Source organism: Miniopterus schreibersii, assembly GCF_964146895.1.
Source record: "Miniopterus schreibersii genome assembly, chromosome: 16".
Lineage (NCBI taxonomy): Eukaryota > Metazoa > Chordata > Mammalia > Chiroptera > Miniopteridae > Miniopterus > Miniopterus schreibersii.
In genome coordinates this window covers 13382038-13409568 of record NC_138116.1, presented here as the reverse complement: position 1 = coordinate 13409568, position 27531 = coordinate 13382038, and the positions used below count along the sequence as shown (strand labels likewise).

Genomic DNA, 27531 nt, shown 5'->3' with positions numbered 1-27531 from the left:
CGCCAGGCCCGGCTGGAGAGGGCCTGGGGTGTGCAGAGTGGAAACCCAGGTGGAACTAGACCCGCGCTCTCCCCGCCCGGCGCCCCCGCCCCCGCTCCCGCTCCGCCGGGTCTCCGCTTCCATTCCGGAGCCGTCACCGTCTGCGCCCGGCCCACCACCGGTGAGGCCGGGGCGCCTCGGAGGGCCTCTCCCCTCCCCTCCTCCTGCACCCCTGGTTCCAAGAACACCCCAGCTTTCTCCAGCTCTCACCTGAACCCCCGAAGCGCCGTCTCTTCTTCTCTCCAGACTAAAGCCCGACCTGCGGCCGGTGGAAAAGCCCCGGAGCCGTGCACGCGGGGCTGCAAGCTGCCCACTTGCTCCACACGTCCAAAGGTCAGCTAAAGTTTGGCTGATAAACGGAACCGAACACCGGGGCCGCCGGCCCCCCGGCGCGAGCACACCGGGCCCCGCGAGCCCCGCTCCCGCGCGGGTCTGGGGCGCGGCGGGTCTGCCCTCGGGCTCCCCTCGCCCTCGGTTTTCCCCCCTCCCCGCGGTCATTTGCATCCCGCCGCCGGCCCTCCCCGCTGATTTGCATGACTTATATGGCCTAATGGTGGCGATCATGGCCAGTTAGAAGTTTTCTGACTTCTCGGAGGAGACTCCGGGACCCCGGGGAGGAACAGGTGTCTGGAGGCTGAAGGGTGGGTGGGTGGGTGGGGGGGCTTCCTGGACTCGGGGTTCGCTTGTGGAACTCCCCACCACCCTCTTCTCTCGCACCTACACACCCCCTTCGTCTGCGCTTGGAAAATGGTGTCCAAGCTCACGTCGCTCCAGCAAGAACTCCTGAGCGCCCTGCTGAGCTCCGGGGTCACCAAGGAGGTGCTGGTGCAGGCCTTGGAGGAGTTGCTGCCGTCGCCCAGTTTCGGGGTGAAGCTGGAGACGCTGCCCTTGTCCCCCGGGAGCGGGGCCGACCCCGACACCAAGCCGGTCTTCCACACGCTCACCAACGGCCACGCCAAGGGCCGCCTGTCGGGGGACGAGGGCTCCGAGGACGGCGACGACTATGACACCCCTCCCATCCTCAAGGAGCTGCAGGCGCTCAACACGGAGGAGGCGGCGGAGCAGCGCGCGGAGGTGGACCGGATGCTCAGGTCGGTGCGGGCCGGGCTGCGCCCAACCCTGCGCGGGGCCGCGTTGCCTGAGCGACGCTGCGCCCGACCCCGCTCGCCGGGCCTGTTCCCCACCCGAGGAGTCCCCCGGGGGGCGCTCCGCTTCTTTCCCCAGCACCTGGACCCCTCCCAGTCTCTCCACCGGACGGCCCGAAGCCCTACGGCTTCACCTGCCGCTGCTCAGGCCAGGGGCCGGGGCCGGGGGCCCTCCGGGCAGAGCTGGGGCTCGGCCTGAAGAGCCCGCGCTGCGGAGCCCTTCGCCCGGAGGCTGGGAGGTGCGAGGGGCGCGGGGAGGCGGCGGCGGCTCCCCGGGAGCAGAGGCTCGGGCCGCACCGGCCGCAGGCCGTGGTTTCTCCGGACGCCTCCTCCCTGGTCGGGGAAAACGGGCCGGGCTGGGCGCGGCGTCCTGCTCTGCTCTGCAGAGGGGCAGGCGGCTCTGGGGGGCGGGAGGGGCTGGGATCTGGGGGGGCGAGTCCACAGGTGGCAAGGCCCCAGGATTATCGGAATCCCCCCAAAAGGTTTAGATTTGCAAAGGACAAGGTTTGCGTGTGTAGGGTCAGGGCGGACCTGCACCGGGCAGAACAAACGGCGAGCGAGGGTCAGCGGCGCCTCGAGCCCCAGCTCCCGACCTGAGAAAGGAGGGCGTTTCTGGGTCTCGCCGCTGACACCCCGCGTCCCCGGGGAGGGCCGGCGGCTGGCCGGAGTCTGTCTGCTGGGCCTAGGGGACCGGCTTCGGGCTTTGACAGCTGGTTACTAATTATTGAAGGAGCCGAGCACTTGCCCGAGACTGCGCGTCGCTCCTGGTCACTTGGCTTTAGGACCGAGCCCTCCGGGTGGCCTCGGGCACTTCGGCGCCGGGTCCCGTCCCGGCCTCGGCCAGCCCCGCGTGCGCGCCCGCAGCCGCAGTTTGGGCTGGGATATGACCTTGCTTTTGAATTTGCTCTCTGGGGACCCGGCGGCTTACTCTCTAGCAAAGCCCATCGGGGAGACTTGGGCATTTTTCTTCCAAAAGTGCTTTGGTACAATTCGTAGGTTTGAGGTTCTTCCCTGGATGTTGCCCCGCGCGGCGGCCGTTTCTCCCTCGCGGGGGTCCGGGGGCAGGAAGGTGAGAGGGGTCGGAAGGACCGGCCGGGGCGCCAGGGCGGCCTGGAGGTTGACCAGGGCCTGCGGGACTCACCGGCTCCCGCCGCCTGACACCTGGGCCCGCGGGCCTGGCCGAGGGCGCCCGCTTTCCAGTGGGGAAATCTGGGAAACCTGGGGCGACCGAGGACGCCCCTCCGCACCCAGCCCCGCGCGGGGCTGGACGCAGCCCCGATGTAACATAAACTGCAGCACGTGGAGTTAGGGTGTTATTAATTTATTTCTATAAATCATCAACAGAAAGATACACAAAGCCATGATTAGGCTGAAGAGAGAGGCGGGTTATTCATTGGTGAGGTCGTAAACGCGGCTCGGAGGGGGAAGGAGCTCGAAACGCGGGCGCGGGGCTGCTCGCCGCCTCCAGGGCGCTCGGGCCGAGCGCTCGCGGGCCCCCGGGGAGGCGGCGCCCGGAGGCCCGGCAGGTGGACGGCCCGGTCGGGGTTCCCGACCTCGGTCCTCTGCCCTCCGAAAGGCCCCAGCTCCAGCGGCCGGGGAGCGAGCCTAGGGGGCCCCACCCCCCCAGACCCTCGCCGGGGCGGAGACACAGGACAGACCCCAAGGTTTTCCTCCCCTTCCCAAGCTGGCGCTGCGTTCCCTCCCCCACCTCCGGGAGTTGTCGGACTTTATTAAAAGTAATTTTTCAAGAAATTGCTAACGGTTCCCAGGTCACCGCACAGTCGGCTCCCGAGCGCTCCCCTTTCGGCCCACTCGGCTCCCCTAAGGCGGAAAGCGCAGAGCAGGAAAAGTCGCTTTCGGGGGCGCTGGGAGCGCCGCGCGCCTTCTGGAAGCGAAAGGCGAGGAGGGAAGGGCCGGGGGTGCGCGGCTCCCGGCGGGCGCGCCCCTGGCGTTTGGAAAGGCGGCCGCTTGCTGAGAAGCCGGAGTCGAGGCTGTGCTGGGGTTCGGGGCGTCTCTGCTCTCGGGCCGCCGAGGTATCGTCGGGAAAGGGGCGCGCGGGGCCCGCTGTGCCCGCGCCCAGCTCGGGCGCTTGACACCTGCGCTCCGGGCCCAGCGGCCGCGCGCGCTTCTCCGGATCCCTGGACTTGCCGGGGTTAGGGAGCCACGATATGAGGCGTATTTTCAAATTTTTAAAAGTCACCAGTTCTCCGAGCTCTTCCTGGTGAATATATGTAAATTCTGGGGCCAGAGGGCCGTAAAGGTAGAACTACGCCATCTTACCCCCAACTCCTGTCCTTGAATGCGGGCTCGAAGGGTTTGCTATAGTTAATGGGGTTTTCCTGGGCTTTTTTTTTTTTTTTTTTAAATAAACTTTCCCAATTGTTGAGCAAATTCACTCTTACCACAGCACCCTTAGCTCTTAGGACGTTGCACTATGTCGGTAGGTTTCTTAGACACGAAGTGAACACAGGTAAATTTCAGCAAAACAAAAATAGCCAAAGAATCTGCTGAAGCAATATTAACTTTTAAACAAATACTTTTTCTGACTTTAGACGTTATGATTCCTGTCTGCCGAAAGTGTTTTCTACCCTAAAAATATCTGTGGAAATTAGTCGCCAGAAATAAGCTTTTAAATGATCTCTGATGTTTACACGGGTATTTCCAAAATGCTACATTCCTTCCCCCCCTTACTGGAGGTGAATTCTCCATGTTTGAAACTGTACAGCCTTTTCTCGTTGTTGTGTTCCTGCTCTGACTTCGTTACATTGTAGTACTTGGAAGTATCTTTTAAAATTCTTGAGAAACTCGTTAACTTATATTTAATTAATTTTAAAAGTTTGCATTTCTCAAAAACATCTCTGTTCTCACAAATTTAATGTCAAAGTGCTGCTAAAATAATCAGTTGTTCAAATGCTCACAAAATATCTCAGCTTAATTACTAGATTTTTAATTCATGAAACAAAATTGGTCTTATTTGACATATTATAGGCACCATTTAGAAATAAATTGGTTATTTAATCTGTGACACTATGTCTGTTTTGACCTCTGCTTTACACTGTTTTTTATTGTTTCATCTGAAACTAATTTTTTCATTTATTTTTTTCATGTTCTTTCAGGCTACTAATATATGTATCAACATATAGTAAAAAGATGCTGGTTTGGTGTTTTTTTTTAAGTTAAATATGTAACTGCATTAAACAAATAGCATATGTGGATGTATTGCTTCTTTAACACGTTTTTCTATACTGTGCCTTATTTAATTTTTTGTTTTAAATTATATCTCTCAGTATTAAGTCACCTATTCAACAAGCAAGAAAAAATATTGGCAAAGTTGGAAGCATTTTAAATAAATAAAATTCAAAGGCATCAACACATTGTTTTAAAGAAGCCTTTTGCACACCTGTGTTTATGAAAAATGAAAAATATAAGCAAGTTCTTATCTCAAACTTGAAATTTAGAAGAAAACTTGCCTTCCAGATATTCTTACCCTGTCAGGGAGGAAATGTAGGAACGCAAGAAAACAAGGCACTGGGGAATGTTAATATCTTACTCAGAAATCAAAATAATTTGTCCCCATTAGGTTTTATTTGGGAGGCGTGGCTGTGGTGAATTTTTTTTTTTTTTTTAACTCAATGAAATGATTTTTCAGTCCCAGGGAAGACGTTATTGTACTTCTTAAAACTTTTCTAAAATTCTGAGAACCATTTAACATTTGGCAAAGAAGTCCTCCTTGCATTTCAGGAGGTGGACATATATGTTTTACTCCTATCTCATAAGACAAGAAACAGAGGCACCCGTTGGGAAGGAAAGTGATGTGGGAGAGGTCTAGGTAAAGTTAGAAACTGATGCTAGCTCCCCCCCCCCCTCGGCATGGTAGGATCAGCCAGCCCAGCCCCAAGTGAATGGCATCTCCGCTTTCCAATGGGCCTCCTGCCTTTTACGCCTCACGTTCCAGGCTCATGAAGGAAAGCAAAATAAAATAAGCTCTGCTCTTCCCGCTTGACGAGAGAGAGTGCTTGCAGTGCCTTCCCATTCCTGAAGACAGGAAGTCAGCTTCCGCTTCCCCTCCTAATCTCAGGAGGGATGCCGTGTGCTCTATAGCAGCTTTCATATGGTAATAACGTAGGTTCTAGTTTGGCCTCACATCTTTCCCAAGGATGTAGCTTGGACACGTGGAGAAACGGGTGAAGATCAGAGTTTTGCACAGAGTTTAGGTAAAACCCCTAGAAGGAGACTTTCTCCCCAGACGTCTCCCACCAGCGTCCTAACCATGTGTTTACCTGTCTAGTGAGGACCCCTGGAGGGCTGCCAAAATGATCAAGGGCTACATGCAGCAGCACAACATCCCCCAGAGGGAGGTGGTGGATGTCACGGGCCTGAACCAGTCACACCTCTCCCAGCATCTCAACAAGGGCACTCCTATGAAGACCCAGAAGCGTGCGGCCCTGTACACCTGGTACGTCCGAAAGCAGCGGGAGATCCTCCGACGTAAGTGTTTAAAGCCGCCTCTGCCTCAGCCTGGAGGGACCTGTGCCCTGACTCTGACCCCTGCGGGACCCTCAGTTTTCCCTTCATCAAGGAAGCCTCCCCCGCGCTTGGTAAACGCAAGGAAGCGGGGCAGGTGCATTCGGCCTTCAGAGTTGCTGCGTGATGGGTTATTTTATCTCATTTTCTTCTTCCATGGTCCCTTTACTACCCAGCCAGGTGTTTTGACAAATCCTTCAGTATGTGCCGTTTACCTTGAATTTTTGGGGTTCCTGCCTCCAGCATCTTTCTCTTTGAAACCAAGAGGGTAACAGTGGAATATCCTCCTCAGAGTAAGCAGAGCAGCTCCCCTTGACACAGGACCACAGATTAGAGTTCCCAGGGAAGACATTTCATAGCAATCAATAATATTGATCGCCATTACTGTTCTTTTTCTCCCCTCTGGAAAAAAAAGTATTAAAAAAAAAAAAGAGAGCATTTGTATATATACATACATTCAGAACCTGACCCTGTTATTTTTTTGGTGTGTGGGGGGGTGACTGAGTTCTCAAGCAATTTAAGGTGTTTACTCACATTTACCAAAATTGGTAGAGTTTGGAGACCTCAGCTGGTGACCCTGTCTAGTGAAGAAGCTGCTCCTGGCTAAGGCAGGACACAGTAAACGTGTCTGCCTTTGGAACTCTTACCAGTCAATTCTTGTTGTTCTCATTCTCATTCCCAAATTTCCTTTCTGTCCCAAGTTTATTTTCTTTCGCTCAGTAATACCGAGAGATTTTTGTTTTGAAGTCTAAGGAAGTTTGAACTTCGTTTGAATGACCAGAGTATGAATGACATACTATTTTCGGAAAGTATACTTTTACATTATACTTTTTTAAAAAATATGTTTTTATTGATTTTAGAGAGAGAAAGGGAGAGGGAGAGAGAGAGAAACATCAATTGGCTGCCTCCCACATGACCGGGGATCGATCCCGAAACCTGGGCATGCGCCCTCACCAGGAATGGAACCGGCAGCCTTTCGGTGCATGGGACAGCGCTCAACCAACTGAGCCACACTGGCCAGGGCAATATTTTAATTATTTTGATCCCACCCTTTTCCTAGGAAAATTTTGTATGAGTTTTCAGTTTTCCACACACTGTCCCCTGGGTTGTGGGTTTCTCTTTGTGAAGATATTAGTTTCCATCACTTTCTGGTTGATTTTTTTTTTTCCCTCCCTCTCACTGGATGGCCACCTTTTAAAATCAGTCTTGTTTTCTGTCATACACACTGCTCCAAAGTAATTGTTTCAGTATTTATTGTCTCAATGTCTGGGAGTTGGAAAGGCCTTCATGATCGCAGGAAAGGTTTTTTAGGCATTCCTCTCATATTGTGGTCATTTGCTCTTTTGTTGTAAGCATTAAATGGGTAGATTAAGAAGCAGTAAAGTGAGAGCTCTTTGCTGTGTTGAGGAAGGGGCTCTGGGTTGATCCACCATTCGTGGTGCCTAGTTCTGGAAAAATTGGGGTTTCTGACATGAAGCAACTCTGTAATTCCTGAAAAGTCCATTATCAGGAGCCAAGCCCCATGCAACATCTTTAGTTTGAGTTGCCTCTCTGTGTTCAATGGGAGTTCCCTCAGAAAGGAGAGGAAGGCAGGAAAGGTCAACTGAAAGCTTCTAAAAAGACAAGAAGTACCAGAAAATTTCTCAAGATGCTTGAGAAGGGACAGTTTACAAAAATTTATGATAGTCTGCAAGGGATTTTTAAAATCGTTGTTATTCAAAGTCAAATGAGACATAAAGCTTCAGAGCTTCAGAAATAGTTCTTTATTCCATAAATATTATATGAGCTCCTATTAGGTGCCAAGCACTGTGCTGAGCTGTGGGATACACAGGTCCTTTTCTCCAGAGACTTACAACCAAATGAAGGGATGAGGTATTTGAATAAGTAATGATAACTGCTTTCTAAAGGCTGTTATAAAGATATGTACATGAGGCACCAGAGGAATTGCTAAACTGCCTGGAGATATCATGGAGGACTTCCTAGAGGAGGTGATATTTGAATCAAAGTCTGACAGATGAATATAACACACAATCATGGGATAAAAATTAGGAAGTGAGATAAATAAAAGAAGGACACAGTAAATGGGGTGGGAGAGAAGAGAAAGAGGTGGGAGAATTTTTAAAAAGTATCACTCGATTACAGGTTTTCCTGAAAAATCAAAAAGAATAAATGGTAATATTCATGGGCCCTTCTATGCATGTAGAATCAGCAGTGAACATTTTCTTTCTCTTCTTACTACCCCCCCTCGCCACCACCACTATTAATCTGGAAAGGAGTGGAGGAGAGCTGGTGGTGGCTGGAGAACCTGAGAGCATCTCGGTCTTTAAAAATTGAGAGAGGTTAGGGCCAAGGCTCTGAGGTGGGCAGAGCCTGGGTGTTTCCAAGCACCTGCAGGCTGAGCCTGGCATGCTCTGGGTTCTAAGTACCATTCAGGCTGCCGCCTTCTCGAAGGGCAGCTGACAGGCAGCCCCCACACCATGGGCGGTTGTAAATGTGTTTCACGCCCACCGCAGACAAAACTTCAGGATTCAGTTTTGTCACCTCCACCTAAGTCAGATTTGAAGGTTTTGTAGGTGTATTACTTGTGTTTTATTTTTAGTGAGAAGTGATGCAAAGGCTGCTGGTTGGGAATCTTAGGGTCTACAGGCTGAGTTCACATCCTGGCTTCTGCCCCACGTCCGTGTGACTTTGGGTAGGTCAGTTAACCAGCCTGAACCTCAGTTTCTTCATCTGTTAAATGGAGATAGCAGTACCTGTTGCATGGAGAGGTTGTGAGAATTAGATGAAGGGACACAGAGAACTTTGCTCAATACCTCACCATAGAAATGGTTCAGTAAATGTTGACTTATTACATCCCTTCACATCAAGTGAAGAACCTCAGATTAATCCTGGGTTCTTGGGCTTAGCTGTTATTCATGCTGATTCCACAGGGCCACACGGAGGAGAGAAGACACTGAGACAGACCTCCACCCCCCAGCTGAGCAGGGAATTTCTCTCTGCCCCTCTGTTTGATTGTCCCTAAAATAACTGCACTTAGATTGCTGCTGTGAAGACCAAATGATGTAGGAGGTGTGAAAGCACTTTGAAAAGTATAACTTCCGTAGGAATTTGGGTCTTCATCATCCTGACTAGGGGTAGATATTCTAAAGATATTTAGGGCCCCTTAGGTTTTCACCCAGTCCCGTTCCACAGATGGGGAAACTGAGAAATCAGGGACTTCAGTGACTTGGCTAGAGCTCTACATTATCGCATTGAGTCAGTGACATCCAGCCAGTAAATTTGACAGAAACTCTCCTACGTATCTAAAGGAATTGTTGGGGACCAGTGAAAACAGAACCCTAAGTGGCCTGAGAGTTGTTGAAAGTGGGTGGGACCCAAATAAAATGCTCCAGTGACACATCTAATCCATCAGCCAGGGAGACTGCTCATTGACTCGGCCAGTCAGTGACTGGTGAAACATTGCCCCATGCCGCCTGCAGCTGGGGCCCTGAGTCCAGGAGTGTTAGGGGCCCACTGCTCCTTGTGAGGCACCCAAATGGAAATTAATCCCCAGATTGGTGATACGGTCCCCATCGCTGGAGGTGTATAGAATGGAGGACCACGAGATAGGGTGTGCTGGAGGGGATTCAAGCATTAAGTAGTAGCCTGACTTGGAACCTTGAGGATTTTGGATCTAGTTGTCTCTGAGACCTGTAGGAGTGACTTTAGGAACCAAGAAAGAAAAACATCAAGGTCCAGAACATGGGGCCAGGAGTTAGGAAATGAATCTGTTGCATGTCCTTGCTCAGCAGAGTGCTTGGCCGCTATGCTTGTCCATCTGTAAAATGGAATCAGTCACCCCAGTGAACACCGCTTCGTGCAGATGTAAGGAAGGGAACAACAAAGCTCTCCCCTTCCCTAGGTAAATATCAAGTCTCACTTAAACCATAAACGCTAAGGTATCCCCACAGAGCAAGCTGCCATCTTTCTTTCATTCTTTCAACGAAAATGTGTTGTTGAGGGTCATGATATGCTTGGGTTCTGGGAACTGGACAGGCAGGGAGCATCACTCCATCTGCATTTCTCTTTCTCCAACTCATATGCCGGTCCTAGAAGAGTCCTGTGTTTGCCGTCTTCTGCATTTGTCATATTTCAAATGTGCAGGGGAGGGAGGTCTGTAAGACCTTTCCCTCATAAATGGACCCCTGGACACACACACACACACACACACACACACACACACACACCATTGCCTTTGAAATGATCTGATATTTAAAGAGCCTCTCCCCTTTCCAATACAAAGCTCCAGTTATATTTATTTCAAAGCTGTGGTCAAAGAGTTTGGGGCTTGGGCTTTTTCTAAGGGCAAAACATTGTAATGTAGATACCTAGGATATATGAGGAAAGAGGAGGGGTGGGGAGAGCTATTTTCAGTCTCTGAATATTTTGTCTAACTGCAAATGATACCTTTGAGCAGTTCCCCTCTAGACCTGAGCCTTGGTTGAGTTTATCCCCTTGACATCAAAATGCAAGAGCTCAGGATACAGCGTTGCTTCATGTCTGAGGCCAGTGAGCCAATGGAAAAAGTAATAATAAATTGCTCTTAAAACAATGCTTGGCCACCTTTGAGCTGCTTCGAAGAAAAGAACGGGGTGGCTTTGGTGGCGTGAACTGAGGTGGGCAGTGAGGGGCCTGTCGGAGCCTCCCCTCTGTATCTTCACATACAATAATAGCAGGTTGCAAAGCTTAGGGGAGAGGAATGAAAATGTTTTTGTTTGTCTATCTGTCTGTCTGCCAAGTGAAGGCTATAGACCCTATCAAATCTACTCCTTTCTCTTTTTTCAGAATTCAACCAGACAGTCCAGAGTTCTGGAAATATGACAGACAAAAGCAGTCAGGATCAGCTGCTGTTTCTCTTTCCAGAGTTCAGTCAACAGAGCCAGGGGCCTGGGCAGTCCGATGATGCCTGCTCTGAGCCCCCCAACAAGAAGATGCGTCGCAACCGGTTCAAATGGGGGCCCGCATCCCAGCAAATCTTGTACCAGGCCTACGACCGGCAAAAGAACCCCAGCAAGGAAGAGAGGGAGGCCTTAGTGGAGGAGTGCAACAGGTAACACCACCAGATGCTCACCCGAGCAGGCGGGCAAGCACACGGACCCAAGATCCATCCCCTCAGTCTTGGGATATTGAGACAGTGGTGACCCAGATAAGTGTGACTCAAGCAGGGTTTCCCAAAGCATGTTCCACGGAACTGTAATTTCAAGGCATTAATAAATAAATTTGAAGAACATCATTTGCATACATCATCTTAGGGAGTCATAAAAGCCCTGAGAAGTCCTGCAGTCAAGAAACCCACTTAGCTTTGTTGAATTGGTTGTTAACCATGGAATCTCTTTTTCTGGGGACTACCCGTATGAACTATTATTCCAGGGAAGATGCTCTGGAGAGTGCTTGTCTAAAGTATGATGCCAGTGAAATGGGAATCATGTGTTTGACCTTCATATAGACCAGGAAAAAACTATCTCTTAACCACAGACTGCCTCCCATTGGTCTAAAAGGAAACTTGGCAGGAGAGCAAGAATTAGTTGGATGTGTTCAGTACACTCTGCACACACTGATTAGAGTTCCATTTATATCTTAATAATTACATATAATTTTGAAGAAAACTATTAGAAATCCTTGAGCTATCTTTTTGCTTCATTCCTGCCCCATCCTCCCTGACTACAACAGTGACTTTCTTTTTTTCATTATTAAAGTTTTTATTGATTTCAGAGAGAGGAAGGGAGAGAGAGAGAAAAACATCAATGATGAGAGAGTCATAAATGGGCTGCATCCTGCACGCCCCCTACTGGGGATCGAGCCCATAACCCACACTGACGGAGAATCAAACCGTGACCTCCTGGTTCATGGGTCGAGGCTCAACCACTGAGCCCTGCCGGCTGGGCAACAATGACTTTCTTAAAATTCTGCTCTTAGCTCTGGCCAAGACCTATGGGCTCTCTCTCTGTCTTGGGGCTGGACTGGCTCTGCCAGTGGAAGGATGCCCTGAGGTAGGTCAGGCCAGAAAGTAGGAAGGCAAAGTGATCAGCTGTGCATGTCACAGAGTCCTCAGGCTGTACTCTGTCTCCTGACAGCATCTGGTGGTGTCTAAGAATCTCTCTCACACCTGGAATTGGGGGTTCATCAGCAATAATTAAACTAGAAACCAGCCAGACATTTCTGCCTGCCTTCCTTTATATCTCACACAGCCTGCTCTTTGTGGGGGACTCCTGCAGTGAAAATAGGAATCTGCAGGGATCTGGCTTCCCTGGCACCAAAAGACCAGAATTCCTTTAGAGTGCTGTGAAGGGACTCAGCCGGCCAGCGAAGGACTTTGCCTTTTGTAGGGCGGGAAGAATAGCAATATAAGGAGGTGCCAGGAAGCCCAGTCTGGACCTTCCCCCTGCATTGACTGTACCCAGTTTGCTCTCTTCTCACTGGAGCCACATCAGAGGCTAAGCCCCTGGCTTCGAGGGAACAGAATTTGCTTGGTACCTGTGTTCAGCCGCATTCCAGCCATCTCATCAGAGAACTACATGGGCATCTTTTTCTCTGGACAGGCTTTCTCCCAGGCTCCCACTCTCTCCTCGGCCTCTTCACACTCCTAACCGAAACCACTGGGATTATGTGTTTGGGGCCAAGCAGAGCCAGCTGCCCTCTGGCCACCCTCCCTCACCATCTCCCCTCTGTCCATTCTTAGGGCAGAATGTTTGCAGCGAGGCGTCTCCCCCTCCAAAGCCCACGGTCTGGGCTCCAACCTGGTCACTGAGGTCCGTGTCTACAACTGGTTTGCAAACCGCAGGAAAGAGGAAGCATTCCGGCAGAAGCTGGCCATGGACGCCTACAGCTCCAACCAGACGCACAGTCTGAACCCCCTGCTCTCCCACGGCTCCCCCCACCACCAGCCCAGCACCTCTCCTCCCAACAAGCTGTCAGGTAAGCAGGCCCTGGACCCTACTGCCTCGGCCACCCAACCGGCCTGCTTCTCCCAAGGATCTCCTGTGGCTCAAGATTTTTCAGAGGAGAAAATGCTTTGGGATGGCCCAACAGGCAGCCCCCTCCTGTTGCCAGAATATTCTTGTGAAAATAGTATGTGGCTGTGGTCAGGTTTCCTCTGAATCCTTGCTCAGCTTCCAGGGAGCCCTTCGCTCCTTTCTTCTCTGGTCCCCTTTCCTCTCCCTCTGTGGCTGCCAACTCAGCAGGTCAGTGCCGTCATCGGCTTGGACTGAGAAGGCTACCTTGATATGCCAGATCCAAACTACAGGCAGAGAGGTTGCCTGTCCATACCTCAGGGCTCTGTCCAGCTCCAGCAAGAGGAGCCCAGGGACCTCTGGGGAAGGGCCACTCTATGGGTGGCCTCTGCTTGTTGGCTTCTGGGCTCTGGCAGAGTTAGGGTGGAGTCGGTCACTTAAAATCTTTGCAGTGATGAGTTGGCCAGAACCAATTGAATACTTACTGTGTGTTTCTGTGTGCCAGACCCCGGCCTGGGTTAGGATGCCTGTGTTGTGGGATATGGGCTTGTGAGGATGGAATCCCACACCTTCACTGGGGGAAAGCCCCCCTATATGCTGAGGGGTGCATGAGGCATGTGCTGGGGTGAGCACCTCTCCCCCTGAGGCTTAGTTCTTCCAGGAAAGCCGGCTTCCCAGGGTGGCTGTGCTTATTGAGGCCTGTTTAGCAGCCGTATAGACGAAGTGTTCGATGGTCCCCTGCTTGCTCTGGGATAGGGCTTGTGAAAGGAGAGCCAAGCACTGTTTCTAACCTGGGGGTAGTTCTGAAACCTGTTTCTCCCCCTTGCCTGCTGGTTGCCCTTCTTCTGGGAGAGGCTGGAGATCTGGAGCTGACCTAAGTGTTGTGTGTCTGGGGAGGGAGGTGGGGAGCAGCAGAGAAGGCTCAGAGCCACCAACTGAGTGGTAGCCAAGCAGTTGTTCCACACTGTACCCTCCCATGGCATGACCTCTTCAAGGGTCCCTGGGAGTCTGCAACTGTCCCCTGTGAAGCCTGGTCCAGGCCTTGGAGCTTCTCTGGATTCAGATGGAAGGGCTCAGTCACATGGGGAGAAATTTTGGTTTACTCTTGAGAGGCAAGCCCCTAGACCAACACTGGCCTGATTGCAGAGTAATTTAGCCCCTTTATGGAAATTCAAAGCAGGGTTCAGAGGACAGTGGTAAAGGTCTTGTGGCCGGCACTGAGCAGCACGGGAGCCCTTGCTGCCCGCAGTGATCCATGGAGCTGGAGCTGGGAGCTGCGGGGGGCGTGGCTGGGGCAAGGGGCATTATTGAGAAGACAATGGCTATTGTGCTGGGACTTGTGATCTCCACACCAAAGTCAGGGAGCCTGCAAGCCAAACAAAGGCCCAGCAGCTTTCTGACAAGCTGGGGTTGTGGTGAGGTCACCACGGAGTCGTTAGCTTAGGCATTCTGTGTATTGACAGGAGGACCAGAGAGCTGGGGCTGGAGGGATGGCAGCAGGTCCTGGAGGCTAGGCAGGGCCCAAACACCCCTCTGGTCAGTCTGATAAGGCATATTCTACTAGAAGTGGATTCTCTGGGGTCCCCAGAAGTCTTGGCCTTTTAAAAAATCATGGGATATTAGAACTGGGAGGGACTTTGAAGAAGGAAACAGAGGCCTGCTGATTCCCACGCTGTACTTTCCACAGCACAGGTGTGCTTTGAATACAGACCAAGACCCAACACCGTGCCAGCGATGAGTAAGCCACATGTCCCTGCCCTTTGAGCTTATTATCTGGTTGGAAGGCATTGTCCCAGCATGGAGTCCCAGAACCAGCTGGGAATTGAGGTCTTTTTTGGGGGCTTCGTGTGTCTTTCTAAGGACAGATTGCTATTTATAGAGCCATGATTGTGGGACACTGTGTGTGTGTTTTTTCTACTAGCTGCCTTTCCCTTTGCCTTAATTTTTACTCAGGGTTGATCAAGCTAGTCCCGGTCCACACCCAGGGACTGGATTCTCTGGACTTGGTTTTGAATCCTGGTTCTAACCAACCAGGTTAATTCCCGTAACTACAGCGTGGCCAATTCACGTAACTTCTCTGAGTCTGACTTTCCTGTCTGTTAAGTGGAGAGATAGTACCTACTTCCTAGGGTCCGTGTGAGGGTTAAATGAGAAAAATGTGTGAACACCATCTTTCCCAGTAAACCGTAACCACGGTCATTATCATTACCATTAGCATCATTACTATTACAGAGGACTAAAGTGGCAGTGGAAAAAATGATGGGCAGCAGAAAGCTATTTCCTTTTAAATTTCACACACTGGGGCCTTATTCCTGAGAGGCAGTGAGATGTATCCTGGCCCTGGACCTGGAAGCATGGGCGGTCGCTGGACTGGTGCCTGAGGTGCAGGAAGCAGGGATCAGGTCCGGTGTACCCCGCTTAGGCTGCCAGGGCAGGCGGCCCATGAGCTGTGACGGGCTCCTCGGGAGAGCACCTGGACCTAGGCAGACAGCAGGCTGCAGCCCCGTGCTCGGGGAAGGCTGTGGTCTGCAGAGCCTCATGCACTTCCCATCACGGTCCCCCCAACCAAGGTAAAGTCTCTTGGTCTCTAACCAGGCCCCAAATGTAACTGGATGCAGAATACAAAAAGCTCTGTGGTGACCGAGGAGAAACCAACATCCAGCGTCAGCACTAACAACATCTAAGGCCAAACTGGGGAGACAAGGCCCTAACCTCCCCACCCCATGTTCCCTCCCTCCTTCCCCTCTAAGCACCTGAGCCAGGAGGACTGGAGGCACCTTAGAGACAAACCTTTCCCTTAAAGCCTCTTCCTGGAGAGGTGAGCATCGATCCCTTCACTCACTGAGCCCCTTCCCTCCCAGCCACTCTTAGCACGTTGTGGCCCACTTGCCCACGATGACCACAGTGTGACCCTGGTCCTGGAATGTCCTGCACAATAGGAGTGGCAGGAGGAGCACTTTGCCTCTGTCAGCAGCTGATTGGTTACAAGGTGCCCTACAAACACAGTCAGCAGAATCAGCTGTTTTCAGCGTGGCCCCTCCTGGCTTTACAATCACACATCAGCATGCAGCCTCTGGTTGTCATGGCTTTGTGTTCCTTATGCATGCTTAATTGACAATTAAGTTGGGGCTTTGAACCAGCCTGGCTGCCGCTGATGGGCCTTCATCTTTCCAGGGAGTGTCACAGGGGCACCCTTTGTTTGCTCTTCTTGGGGGCCTGAAGTTACTGTAGCAGGCTGCAGGCAGCCATTTATCTTCAGCCTGGAAAGCCTTTATCTGCACCCCCCCATTCCAACTCTTGCCAGCAGGAGCTGTCCCTGGTTATAGGCCCCATGACAGCCCATTCTGAGGCCATTGAGCAGGCCCGGAGTGATGGCCCCTACCTCCATTCTGGAGCGGAATCAAGAGAAAGGCCCCCAAAAGGTCAGAGAGCAGGGCTGTGGCAAGGAAGAGGGCTGGTTGGAGACTGGTGCTCGTATTGATCCGCTCAAGGGGGAGGAGGAAGTTGGCATGGGCTGGAGGCTGGGCTAGCCTTGGACCAAGCCAGGGGATCCGGCTGTGTGATCCCTGGTGGCCTTGCTTGCTATACCCTTTGCTCCAGTCTGCAGCAAACTCACCTGGTCACCTCCAGCAAACACCCTGCAGCCTTGCGACAGGAAGGGAGGGGCAGAAGGCCTCCCTCTGCCTTCACTCGCCCCACACATAATGTCCTCATTCTGGTATCACCTTTCCAAATGGAGATCAGGGCTCACTCCTGGAAAGAAAGGGGTGAGCAGCAGCCTTTCCAGGGTAACTTTGGGCTACCCTGAACCATGCCTCTTTACCTCAGAGGAGACGTTCACGTCTGTGGCTGCTTACTCCTGCCTCCCTCTGATCTCTGCTCCTCTCTCTCAGCCCAGTGGGCTTGGGTGTACTGATGGTCAGATCAGAGCTTGAGAACCAGAGCATCCTGCCTGTCCCTCATCCCCTTTCACATCCCCCAAGTCAAGTCACCTGCAGGAATCTAACCCTGGGTCTCAGACGAATCAAACTCTGGGCTAGGATATCTGTGTGGTCGCTATCACTTTCCTTGATGCTGAAATCCACGGGACCCAAGGAAATCTCACAAGTGCCCAGTGGTAGGTTGGTTATTAAAGTGAATCGTCATAACAGCCAGTGTTGAATGAGCACTTCTTGGGTACCAGGCCCTGGGCTGAGCGCCTATATACATGCATCATCTTTAATCCTGGCAACAACCTTGGTCGTAGAAACCATCTGTACCCTTATCTCCATTTTACAATCAAGAAAGATAAGATGTTCAGAATTGAAGTAATTTGCCTAAATTCATATAGTTTAGTAAGCGGCAGAGACAGGTTTTGAGTTGTCACACCCTGTCCATCTCTTTGTTTTATACAGATGTTAAGAACTTTTCAGACATGAAAACCAACACACACACACACAATCCCCACACAGTCCCTTCTCCCACCTTCTTTCTGCTCCCCTCTGAATGACAAAGAGGCTTTGAGAGAGCATGACCAAGGAGGTGGGGTAAGGGTGGGGGTCTCTCAGTCTGGCTAGTTCACTGCCCCCCCCAACTGTTGCCCCTGACCGAGGTGGATTCCGTGTCCTGCCCAGGGAAGAAACAAAGCCCTCTCTTTCACCACCCCATCGCCATCTGGGTGGGGATTTGAACTGCCCTTGCAGTCAGCACTGTCTGGGGCACTAAATGTCTTAACAACTTAATGGGGCTTCTTAGACAGTGCAGGCACCTCAGCTCACCTCTGGAGCTCCCCCCCTCCCTGCGCAGCAGACAAGAGGAGGGGGTTTATGAGGGCTGCTGTAAAAATATTCATCTCGGCAGCAAATGTCCCCACAGTAAATAAGCCCCTTTGTCCCTAAGTAGCAGATTATTTCAGTTCAGAAGAGAAACAAATCCTGTCTTGAAACCTCTGTGATTTTAGGAAACCCTTTTGCACCGACTCGGGAGTTCAGTGGTGCTCTCCTTCATCGGGACTTTATCTGACTTCCATCTTATCTGTTAAATTTGAAGGTTGTTTTATCTTGCAGTGTCATCCCCATGGGCTGCCACTAGATTGGGGAAGACAATCAGGATATTAATGAGATTAAGAGGTCTGGCCTTCAGAGCATTCTGCCAGCAACCTTCCCCTGATAGGGGACCAACCCTGGCCTGCATACAAAGAAAGCCGGCTGCTGGGCTGGCGGGGCTCCCAGCCTCTGCACAAAGGGGCCAGGAGATACTGGAGTCCTATCACTGTAAGCAGCCTATTGGCCATGCCTAATCCCCCTGAAGGACCCTTAGAGGATTCAAGGACTCCTTGTTGCCTCCAGTTAGCTCTGAGGAGGAAGGAAGCTGCCTGCAAGCACAGAGCCCTGGCCTGCAGGTAATGGGAGAAGTGCCCTTGGAATCTGTTTGTTGAAGGTTTGATGGGAACTGACAGGAATTTGGAGAGAATTAAACACTGAAGGTACAGAAAGAGGCAGAAATTTGTGCAAGGGTCTTAATTTTCATATATCTTTTGATTTTTCTCCCAACCATTTAAAACTATAAAAACCATCCTGAGCTCATGGATCATACAAAAACAGGTTGCTTTGGCCTGTGAACCCCAGTTTGGACAGAAGTTCCTACACCCTGCTGTACTTTGGAATCAACTAGGGAGCTTCTAAAAATCCCAGTGTGCTTCTAAAAATCCTAGCGCTGCGCCGTAGATGCCCGACCACCAACAACATACACTAAAGATACTCTCCGGGAAATCCTTTTGTAAATCCAGTCGGCACAACAGCCAAATCATGGGCTATAGAAGCAGGTCTGAATTCCAACCTCAGCTTGACCACTTATTAGCTGTGTGACCCTGGGCAAGTCTTTGGGATCTCTGAGCCTCAGTTTCTCAATGCACAAAGTGGGGACACCCCCTCATGCAGACGCTGGAAGGATTCAATGAGAATATATGTCAAGCACCCTGGACTCATAATTGGTCACTGTGACCATTCCTTGCAGAGCTTTCTTTGTTTTTACCTGTTTTCCTCTTGGAAGTCTCTTTCAGTCCTGACTTTTAGAGCATCTGAATATTTCCAGCTAGATTCTCACCTTGGTGTTTGCAGCAGACTCAGGCTGGCTTCTTGGAACACACTGAGCATGAGGCAGTTTCTCGTGCTTCCAAGAGGAGCGCTTTGTGACATCCCTGAGGCATTTCCAGTGCCAATGCCAGGGCCATGGGCATTTTGTGCAAATATACTAAACAGCGAGAGAGAGAGCTGGGAAGCGCCAAGGATTGCGGTGTGGGGCCAGGGCTCATGACCATGTAGCAGGAGGTCAGGTTCATAAGATGACTCTGAATTTCCTGTATCTAATAGGGCATTTTTCTCCTTTAATTAAAGGAGGTGTGTGTACCGTGTGTGCTCGTAATTAGCCCTGGTAACCTGCAAATTGGGGGTGAGGGGGGCTGGTACTTTCCTAGGGGAGGCCAAATCTGAAAAACTTAACAGCCTTTGTTCTTAAGAGGGAAGCTCCCCCAAACTTCAGGCAAAAAGCGGTAAGAAGGGGAGGGTGGACGCAATCCCTGCAGTGAGCACAGGTAGCCTCAGAAGCTCCTGAGGACTGGTTTTCTGGAAGCCACTTCCTTCAACCTGTGAATGTGCTCTGGTGTGTCTGCTTCAGACGCCTTTCCATGGCCTCTGCTCTGGCTTCAGCAGCCCCCACAGAAGCACGCATGTGTGAGCTTAGCCACTGGAGTCCAACAATGAGGTTCAGTCTTTCTAATGCTTCCAGGAGGTCAAGAGCCAAGTTTCTCAGGACAGGACTAGGCATTTCCTTCCCAAGTTTGGAGGAACACCATTCCATCTTTAGTATTTAATGACTTTCCCAAAAGGTGTCTGCATCCCCCAAGGCAATGTGGTTACAGGCTGTCCCATGTGATGACCAGACTCAGATGGGTATGTCTGGGTAGCAAGGTGTAGCACCCAAAACCGGCTTGGACTTGAAGAGGGGCTCTGTCACTCTCTGGCGGTATGGTCTCAAACAAGTGACTTAGCCTTTTTGAGCCTCAGTTTCTTTATCTGTAAAATAGGGATCACAATACCAATAAAACACTCCCAGAGCCAACCAAGCACAGTGCTGGCAAAGAAGGTGTGATTGGGTTGACTCAGGAACCCTCAGGGCATTGGGAGGATGACCGGGGTGTGGTTTCTCCTTGGAAGTTTCCCTTTTCGGGAAAGCTGTTTGTCATTTGAGACATCAGAAACAATGACACCCAAGTATTGGCCAGATCTGTGGTTCTCAAATCTCCTTCCCAGGCCACATAAAAGGCATCCAGGGAGCTCATTAAAAATACCCATGGCTTCCCCATTCACTCCTTTTAGAATCGGAATTTGGGGAAGGGGGTCAGGCATGTGAAGTTTCAACAAACTCCGTTAGAGATCTGGATGTAGATTCAGGGCTGGACACTTGGCCAGGTGGAGCAAAAGCGTTCTGAAGAGGTTGATGGTCACCCTTGCTAGGCAGCTGGGGGAGGTGCCCTGGACTAGGAGTCGGGACACCTGAGTCACTAAGGAGTAGGGGTGACCTTGAGCAAATTACTTAACTTCTAAGGGGTTCTGGCAAATGAGGGTGTTGGACCTTTCAGCTCAGATTGTATGCAGCATCAAGCCTTGGGGCCCAGGACTCCGCTGCTTTAATTAGCAGAGAGGTTTGCCATTGTGATATTTTATCGTTAAGCTCCTCATCTGTCTTTCTCCTGCTTGCTCTCCCTCGCTCCTTCCCCACTTCAGGAATTGTGTGCTGTTAGAGGCCCTCCACCTTTATTAGGGACCATTAGAGCTTTACAGCACCAGCAGATTGGGTGGGGCCAGTCACAATAAACAGATTTATAATGGGTATAAACGAGACACCTATAACTGCTGGAGGTTAACACTTTCAGGGCCTTTGAGTGGCAGCTTGCTTGCCCATGCCTTCTGGCCCTGCCTGCTGCAGGGTGCCTCTTCCTGTTGGACCAGGGTTGGCAGTGAAGTCCAATGAGTTCTTGCTCAGCAAGAGTGGAAAACCTCTGAACATCTCCTATTTACGTGACGTCAGTTTGCATGGGCACAAAAATAGGTGCTTAATCTGTCTCGGATGTTTTATGAATGGAGCCCTCGCCTCCTCCTGCTTGAGAATCTACTGCAAGGTGAAGTATAGAGTTTGCATCCCTACCTGTCAAAGAACAAGAAACTAACCAAGTAAGTCCTACTCTCACTGTGAGGAAGGTAGCCCCTGAAGTCTCTGAAAATCTAGCTCACTACACACGTGTTCCAAGTGATAGAGCTGTGGGCTGTACCAACACGTAAGCGTGGGTTGGCTTCCTTCACCACTGTGTCACCAGGCCACAGCCCTGTGCCTGGGATGTGATAGATCTTCCATATATTTGTGGAGTGGAGATACATATTATAGAGGTTTTCTGTCCAGGAGCTTAATGCATGTATATCCCCTGTTTTACAACCTGTTACTCAGTTTTAGAGATAAGCTGAGAATGAAATTGGTTTCATTTTACATAACATATATATTATTATTATTATTATTTAAAGTGTATTTTCCCTTTTCTAGGAGCAATGTCATCGGCTCTGCCTTTATTAGTACAGCTTAACCAAAGTATACAGTTCTCAAAAAACAACAAAAAACCCTCAACATTAAATGCTACAGGAAGTTTTTGAAGAACATATTATTCTTTCTCCCTAATGTTTTACTACTTTTGTTTCTGCTAGTTGGGTTTACTAGTTGAGTTTACTATTTTAGTTAATCTACTAGTTTTAATTTAGTTCTTCTAGTTAGTTTTATGTTCTACTAGATTAGTTCCTTTTATAATCCCTTGGGCAAGAAAAGGGCTAGAACCAACTCTTCCTGAGTTTCTATTGAGCAAATTGAGGTTTGCAAATCAGAGTCATTTGGGGAGACTGAAAGGAAAGTGCCCAGCTCTGCGCAGCCACCAGTTCTCTGGGCTGCTCCCGGAGCACTTCTCTGGTGTTCCTGTTCAATGGAAGTCAGTAATCATCCACCTTCCAAAGTTTCAGTGCCCAACACCTGGTGCTCCCTGGCCCAGCATCCATGAGCTGGTGATCAGTGGCTGTCTGTCATGATGATGGTGATGATGATGGTGATGATGATGCTGATGGCATTGCCCTCACCAATGGTGATGAAGAGGCCAGGGTCTAGCCAGGCAAACCCTCCAAATGAGAAAGCCCTGACGCTTGCCAGGCCTCAAAGGATCTTCTTCCTCGATGTCACTTCCCAGTAGGATCCTGTTTATGAATAGGTCACAGTGGAAAACCTCTCTTTTCTAAGGCAATTTTATTAGCCCTTTAGTCACAATACAGATGTCTGTTTATAGGACCTAACTTTTGTGTGGACACCCAGTGGCTCAGTCTGCTGATGGCTTTATAACCTTCCCTCTGTTGCCCAGACCCACAAGAAGCGTCATCATTCTTGTCGGCGAAGCCCAGGGCCCTTTGTTGCAGCCATATTGCCCCTGCCCGCAAAAGCAGCCTCTCAGAAAAGAGGCTCGAGGAGCCAGGCTGCAGCAGGGCTCTGCCTCGCCCAACAGCCGGTAGGCCTAATGATGGCCACCATTAACCCTTCCTAGTCGTACTCTAGATTCCTTTGGGAAAAAAGGCATTTAAGTTGCTCATGTTGCCTCATTCATTGATGCCCCTTACCCCCAAATCAACCCAGTGGGCCTCAAACTGGATTCTAACATGTTAAGTCTAAAATTGGGGTCCCCACCTGCAGCCCAGATCCTTTAGAAAAGGTTAGCCTGTGCCAACCCCTTACAGCGTCCTGGGTAATGGGTGCCATGCTTAGGCCTCAAGAGGCAGAGAATGGGGGGGTTCCTTGCAGGCATCCCCTTGGGCCTTTTTCACACCAGCTAAGGCACTGCCCCAAATCTCAGGCGTAAAAAGGAAGTCCTGCTGCATCACTCCTCAGCACACCCGCTTCACATCTTCAAACATGAAGTTGCCCAAGGGCGTCCATACTATTTCTTCATTGTGATTATATTTTAATCTCGCTTTCTCCTTTCTCTTCCTCCCCGAAAACGTATGCCTCTCCCTAACCTCATACAAACCAGGAGATATAAAGGATAAATGTATACCCCTAGCAGTTCTCCACTGCTCAACTCAGCAGACTGCCGGCGAAGGGAGCGTGAGCCCTCAGTCAGGGTTGAAATGTAGGTCACTCACCCGTCACTCATTCAACAAATACTCAGGAGAGCCCGTCACGGGCCAGGCTCCGTACAAGGTGCTGAGGGGAGGATGAAGGAGACAGACCAGGCCCTGCCCTCATCGGGCTTGTATTCCAATGAGAGATACAGCTAAGAAACAAGTAAACAAAATGTCATTTCAAACTATCGGTGGGTTGTGCTGGAAGTCTCAGCACATCTGGAGTCAGTTTGGGGCTTATGGGGAAGGAGAAGGGTCAGCTTCCAAGTACCGCTGATTTGCTGGGAGACCCTTAGCAAGAGGCAGTGAAAATCACCTCCTCCTCTTTGAACCTCAGCTCTCCCCTCTGTCACTGGGGCACCTGTGACACACTGAGAAGCAGGCTGTGTAAAACACTCCCGTGTGTGAGGACGTCTCAAGTTCTCTCCCCTGCAGTCTTGGTCTCTAGGCCGAAGTGTCCATTGCAAACCATCTGAGGTTTGCCTGCAGACACCGGCATGGTGGCTGGTGGACCTGGCGGGGAGGACAGGTGGCGTTTGTGTCCCTTCTGCCTCCCCACGTGCAATTTTAAATTCTCAGGTGCACCGTGTACATTAGCTTCTGTTCTCAGCCAAGATGCTTTTAATGGGAGCCTTTTTTTTTTTTTCTTTTCTTGGTTACATTTGCTTTGATTTTTATAAGAAAACCAATTTGTGGGCTTCCCTTAAGTGTCACTCCACTTTTACCCCTTGAGTTCAAGAATGTTTACCATCTCCACAGGCCTGTCTGTGTTTCTCCTCTTAGGAATTGAGCTCCTAACTAAGCCACCTCAGGGAGAGAGACATCTGGATTTGAAGCCAGCCCAGTGTTTAAATTGCTTTCATCTTGCATTAGCTTTTTCCTCCCAGGCTTTCAGATTTTTAATCTCCTACACTCTTTGTAGACATTCATCTTTATCCCTGCAGAAGTGGTAATATTAATAAGAACTGGCAATAGTCCTGTATTACCAGTGAGGAAACTAAGGCACCAATGCTAACTCATTTGAGAGCCTTCATTTCTGGACTTCCCAGTCTCAAGCTGGACAATGGTTCACATTCTTTTATCCCAAATGCGTGTCTCAGAAATTCGCCAGACTGAATCATTCGTGCCACTGCCTCTCTCCTCGAGAAAGTGATTCCTCTTTGCAAAAAGAGGGAGTGGATTTCTAAAGACTCAGTACTGGGCCCATCAAGACTGGCCTGATTCCTCCAGGTCCCCTTCCCGACCCTTTTAGGAAAGACAGCTCTGTCTACCCATAATTGACAGACATGGTGGTTTCCTTTTGGAAGAACTTTCTCCTTTGCATGTTTCTCTCCTGCTTGAGTTTAAATTCCCAGTTTCTAGACCCAACAGGGTTGGGCTGCGCTCTGCATGAGGTTAGGAACACAGGGGAAGAATGTGTGTGACAGAGCCCTGGCCAGTTGAGTAATGTTTACTCTGTTGGTGGCTGGGACGCTCACTCCTGCTGGCAGAGGTCCACCAGCCAGAGGAACATTCCTGCATTATCAGGGATGGGAGATTGGCTTTGAAATGTCAAGGGTGAAAGGCATCCCACCAGATTCTGGGTGCAGCTCACAGACTCCAGTGAAAGGGACCCCAGGCTTCAGGGCCAAATACCACGTGGGGGCTAGCTGAGCCTGTCATTGCCCAGGAGGCCCCACCTCCCCCTCCTCTTCTTACTAAACAAGCAATTCTGGTCATGCTTTCCGGGATGACATTACTCTTCTGTTTGCCTAGCATTTCTCCCAGTAAAACCCAGTGCTTTTCTATCCTTATTCTATTCATTCATTCTTCTGGCTTCTGAGGGAGGGAGATCTGTATGGCCACTTTATTGGCAAAAATGCCAAGGCCCCAAAGCTGCCAGGCCCAGAATCATCAAAGGCAAGGCAGAGAGAGAGAGTATTAATTGAAAGTGTCTAGACACTGGTGCCCTGTTGATTTCTGGAATCATGGAATTGGGGTCCCAGCTGCTTTTTGAAGCTCTAGAGAGTTGGGTCAGATACCCGGTATTCTATGAGCTGTGGTTCTAAGCCCCCGAGCACAGGTTTCTGAACAATCTCTGTAGTTAATTCCACACTGAGCCCCTCTTCTCCGGCGTCCCCCTGTAAGGCAATTGGCGTGTGTCTTTGAACACAGGTGCACAGCCAGTTATGTAGAACTATCATAAAAGCCACCATGCCTTAGAGTCACACCATAAAAACCATAGGGCTTATGGGAAAAATGGGGTGAAGGGCGCAATGCTCAAAAACTCCGTCAGTGACACCTTTTAAAAAGATAAGACTCTAATAAAAACATCAGAGTTTTACACCTGTTAAATGATTAAGAAATACATAAATGCTGTAAAACAATAAATATGGCACTTTGCCTTGAAGTCCTGAGGTTTGCCTGTGGATGTGGGCATCAGAAAGGTTGCAACTGGTGAGTTACTGTGAAGTAGTGCGCGGAGCGTGATCAGAAATCGGAAGGAAAGTTGTAACTCCAGATGTGAACAGATGTGGCTTGAGCACATGTGATGAACTGATGTTAGGCGGTAGATGTTTGACGGGTGTGTGCTTGTGCGCCTATGCACACAAGTGCATTGAGTGTGTTCCTGTGCGGCTCTCTTCAGCTGGGTGCAGATTTCTGAATTCTTCAGCTGCAAAATCCATGTTGCATTCAAACTATTCCCTAATGTACCAGTAGACTTGGAAGAAATCCACACTTTCTGCACAAACATTACTGCAGAAGTGATTCTTCCTTCTGCCAGAAGAATGCTTCCTTGTTGTGGAACATGGATACTCACAGCAGCTGAGGGCTCGTTCCTAAATTCAATAAATATTCACAATTTCAGGCCTTCTGCTAGGCTCTGAGGATGCAACAATGAGTAAAATGCCATCTCTTTCTATAAGAGGTGGAGAGAGTAACGATATCATCAGAGCATTATAGTGCAGGGTAACCCCTCCGGCTGTAAGAGTCTCTATTACATGTAAAATACAAAGGACCAGGATGAATCAAGGGAAGTGTCACAGAGTGAGGTGACATTGAGCCTCTTACAGGATGTCATGGAGAAGAAGGGAAGAGCATTCCAGGCAGAGGGAACAGCATATGCAAAGGCACAGAGGCAGGAGATGGCAGGGCCTGTGCAAGGAATGGCAGGTGCTCTGACATAGTATATGGGATGTGGTGAGAGATGACGCAAATAAGACAGTCTGCAGGCACAGAGGCCTCATTCTGCCAGTCTTAGGTGTTGGGGCTTTTCCAGGAGGCAGTGAGGAGCCATCATAGGTTTTCAACCAGGGCAGTGACAGTGTGATTTTGTTTTAGAAAGAAATCCCAAGCTGCAGCAGTGTGACAAGCGCCCTGGAGGTGAGTGCTGGTGCAGAAAGGCAGGGCATAGAGATGCTGGCTTCTTGGAATCATAAGCTGCTTTCATGTTCTGACACTTCTGACCAGTCACGTTGAATAGAAACCAAATGATCTGTCTCTGTCCCACATGCTGCCAGGAATTCAGGAGTAGCATCATCACCCATGATGCTGAGGCCTAGGAGCAGGTGAAAGTACGCAGCCTCACCAGGGCCTGCGGATGTCTCTAGATTCCAGCTGAGATGACTTTTGCTGCTGGGCACACTTGCTGTGGCTCATAGGGCCAGTGATGGGGACATGGCCAGTTAGTAACTTGAGCCAGAAAGTGAGTGGAAGGTCTGTGGCCACCTTTTGGCCTTGTCATTTCTCCTATGGAATCTCTGTGGCTATTAAGCTCGCATCTTTGCCAGTTAATATTAAACCAGAGCCCTCATAGCATATTTATTTTCAGAGCTTAACAATGGTGAAGGAAAAGGGGAGATGTCATTTCACTTCTTAACACAGCTCCGTAGCACAAGGCCTGGCATATGATAGGTGCTCAATAAGGTTTTGTGAACTCAGCCTTTCTAAAAATGTCTTTTAGACAAAGATCCAAAGTAGGAGGAATTGATGTGTCTTGAGCAGCTGTCATGTGCCAAGCATGGTCTGGGTTCTTTCACACCCATTAACTCACCAGACTTCTTCCCAATAAGCTAAGGGGTGGATATTAACAATAAAGAAACTGAAGTTCAGCCCAGGCTGGGCGTGGCTTAGCGGTTGAGCATCGACCTAGGATCCAGGTGATCGCAGTTCGATTCCCAGTCAGGGCACAGGCCCGGTTTGTGGGCTCGATCCCCAGTCCCAGGCATACAGGAGGCAGCCGATCAATGACTCTCTCATCATTGATGTTTCAAATCTCTCTCTCCTTCTCCCTTCCTCTCTCTGAAATCAATAAAGATATATTTTTAAGAAAGAAAGAAACCAAAGTTCAGGGAGGTTAAGTAACTTCCCCAAGGTTACACAGCTATGATGTGGCGGAGCCAAGATATAAAACCAGGTCGCCTGGCCCCTGAGACTACTCTACTTTCGTTCTCACCTCAAGCCCTCTTCTGAGTTTGTGAAATACACAAGGACCCGGCCTCTCCTTCCTCTAATAAGAGCACCAGCAGATACCTTGTGATACACCCTCCACCGCCACCCCCTCCTTTATGGCACTTGGCTGATTGCAGTTACCCTCTCAGGGTCCAGAGTGATTACCAAATTCCTGGTGAGAAAGGCACCAGTGGGAAAGGTTACAGGTAAATGTGGAGCTGA

General features: G+C 50.2%; 1 protein-coding gene across 6 annotated transcripts in view; it reads left to right on the top strand.

The window, feature by feature from the left end:
* Positions 1–607: 607 nt before the first annotated feature.
* Positions 608–27531, top strand: part of HNF1B (HNF1 homeobox B) — a gene marked incomplete at its 5' end in the record, with an annotated part of 51369 nt that continues 24445 nt past the window's right edge. For 2 of the 6 annotated variants that reach the window (XM_081162059.1, XM_081162061.1), the window contains 4 exons: positions 787–1130; positions 5473–5672; positions 10611–10797; positions 12427–12662. In XM_081162059.1, coding sequence (XP_081018185.1) covers positions 787–1130; positions 5473–5672; positions 10611–10797; positions 12427–12662 — 967 coding nt within the window. Of the gene's footprint in view, positions 1131–5472; positions 5673–10532; positions 10798–12426; positions 12663–27531 lie in introns of all 6 variants that reach the window. The other 4 variants (XM_081162057.1, XM_081162060.1, XM_081162058.1 and 1 more) reach the window with 3 other exon arrangements.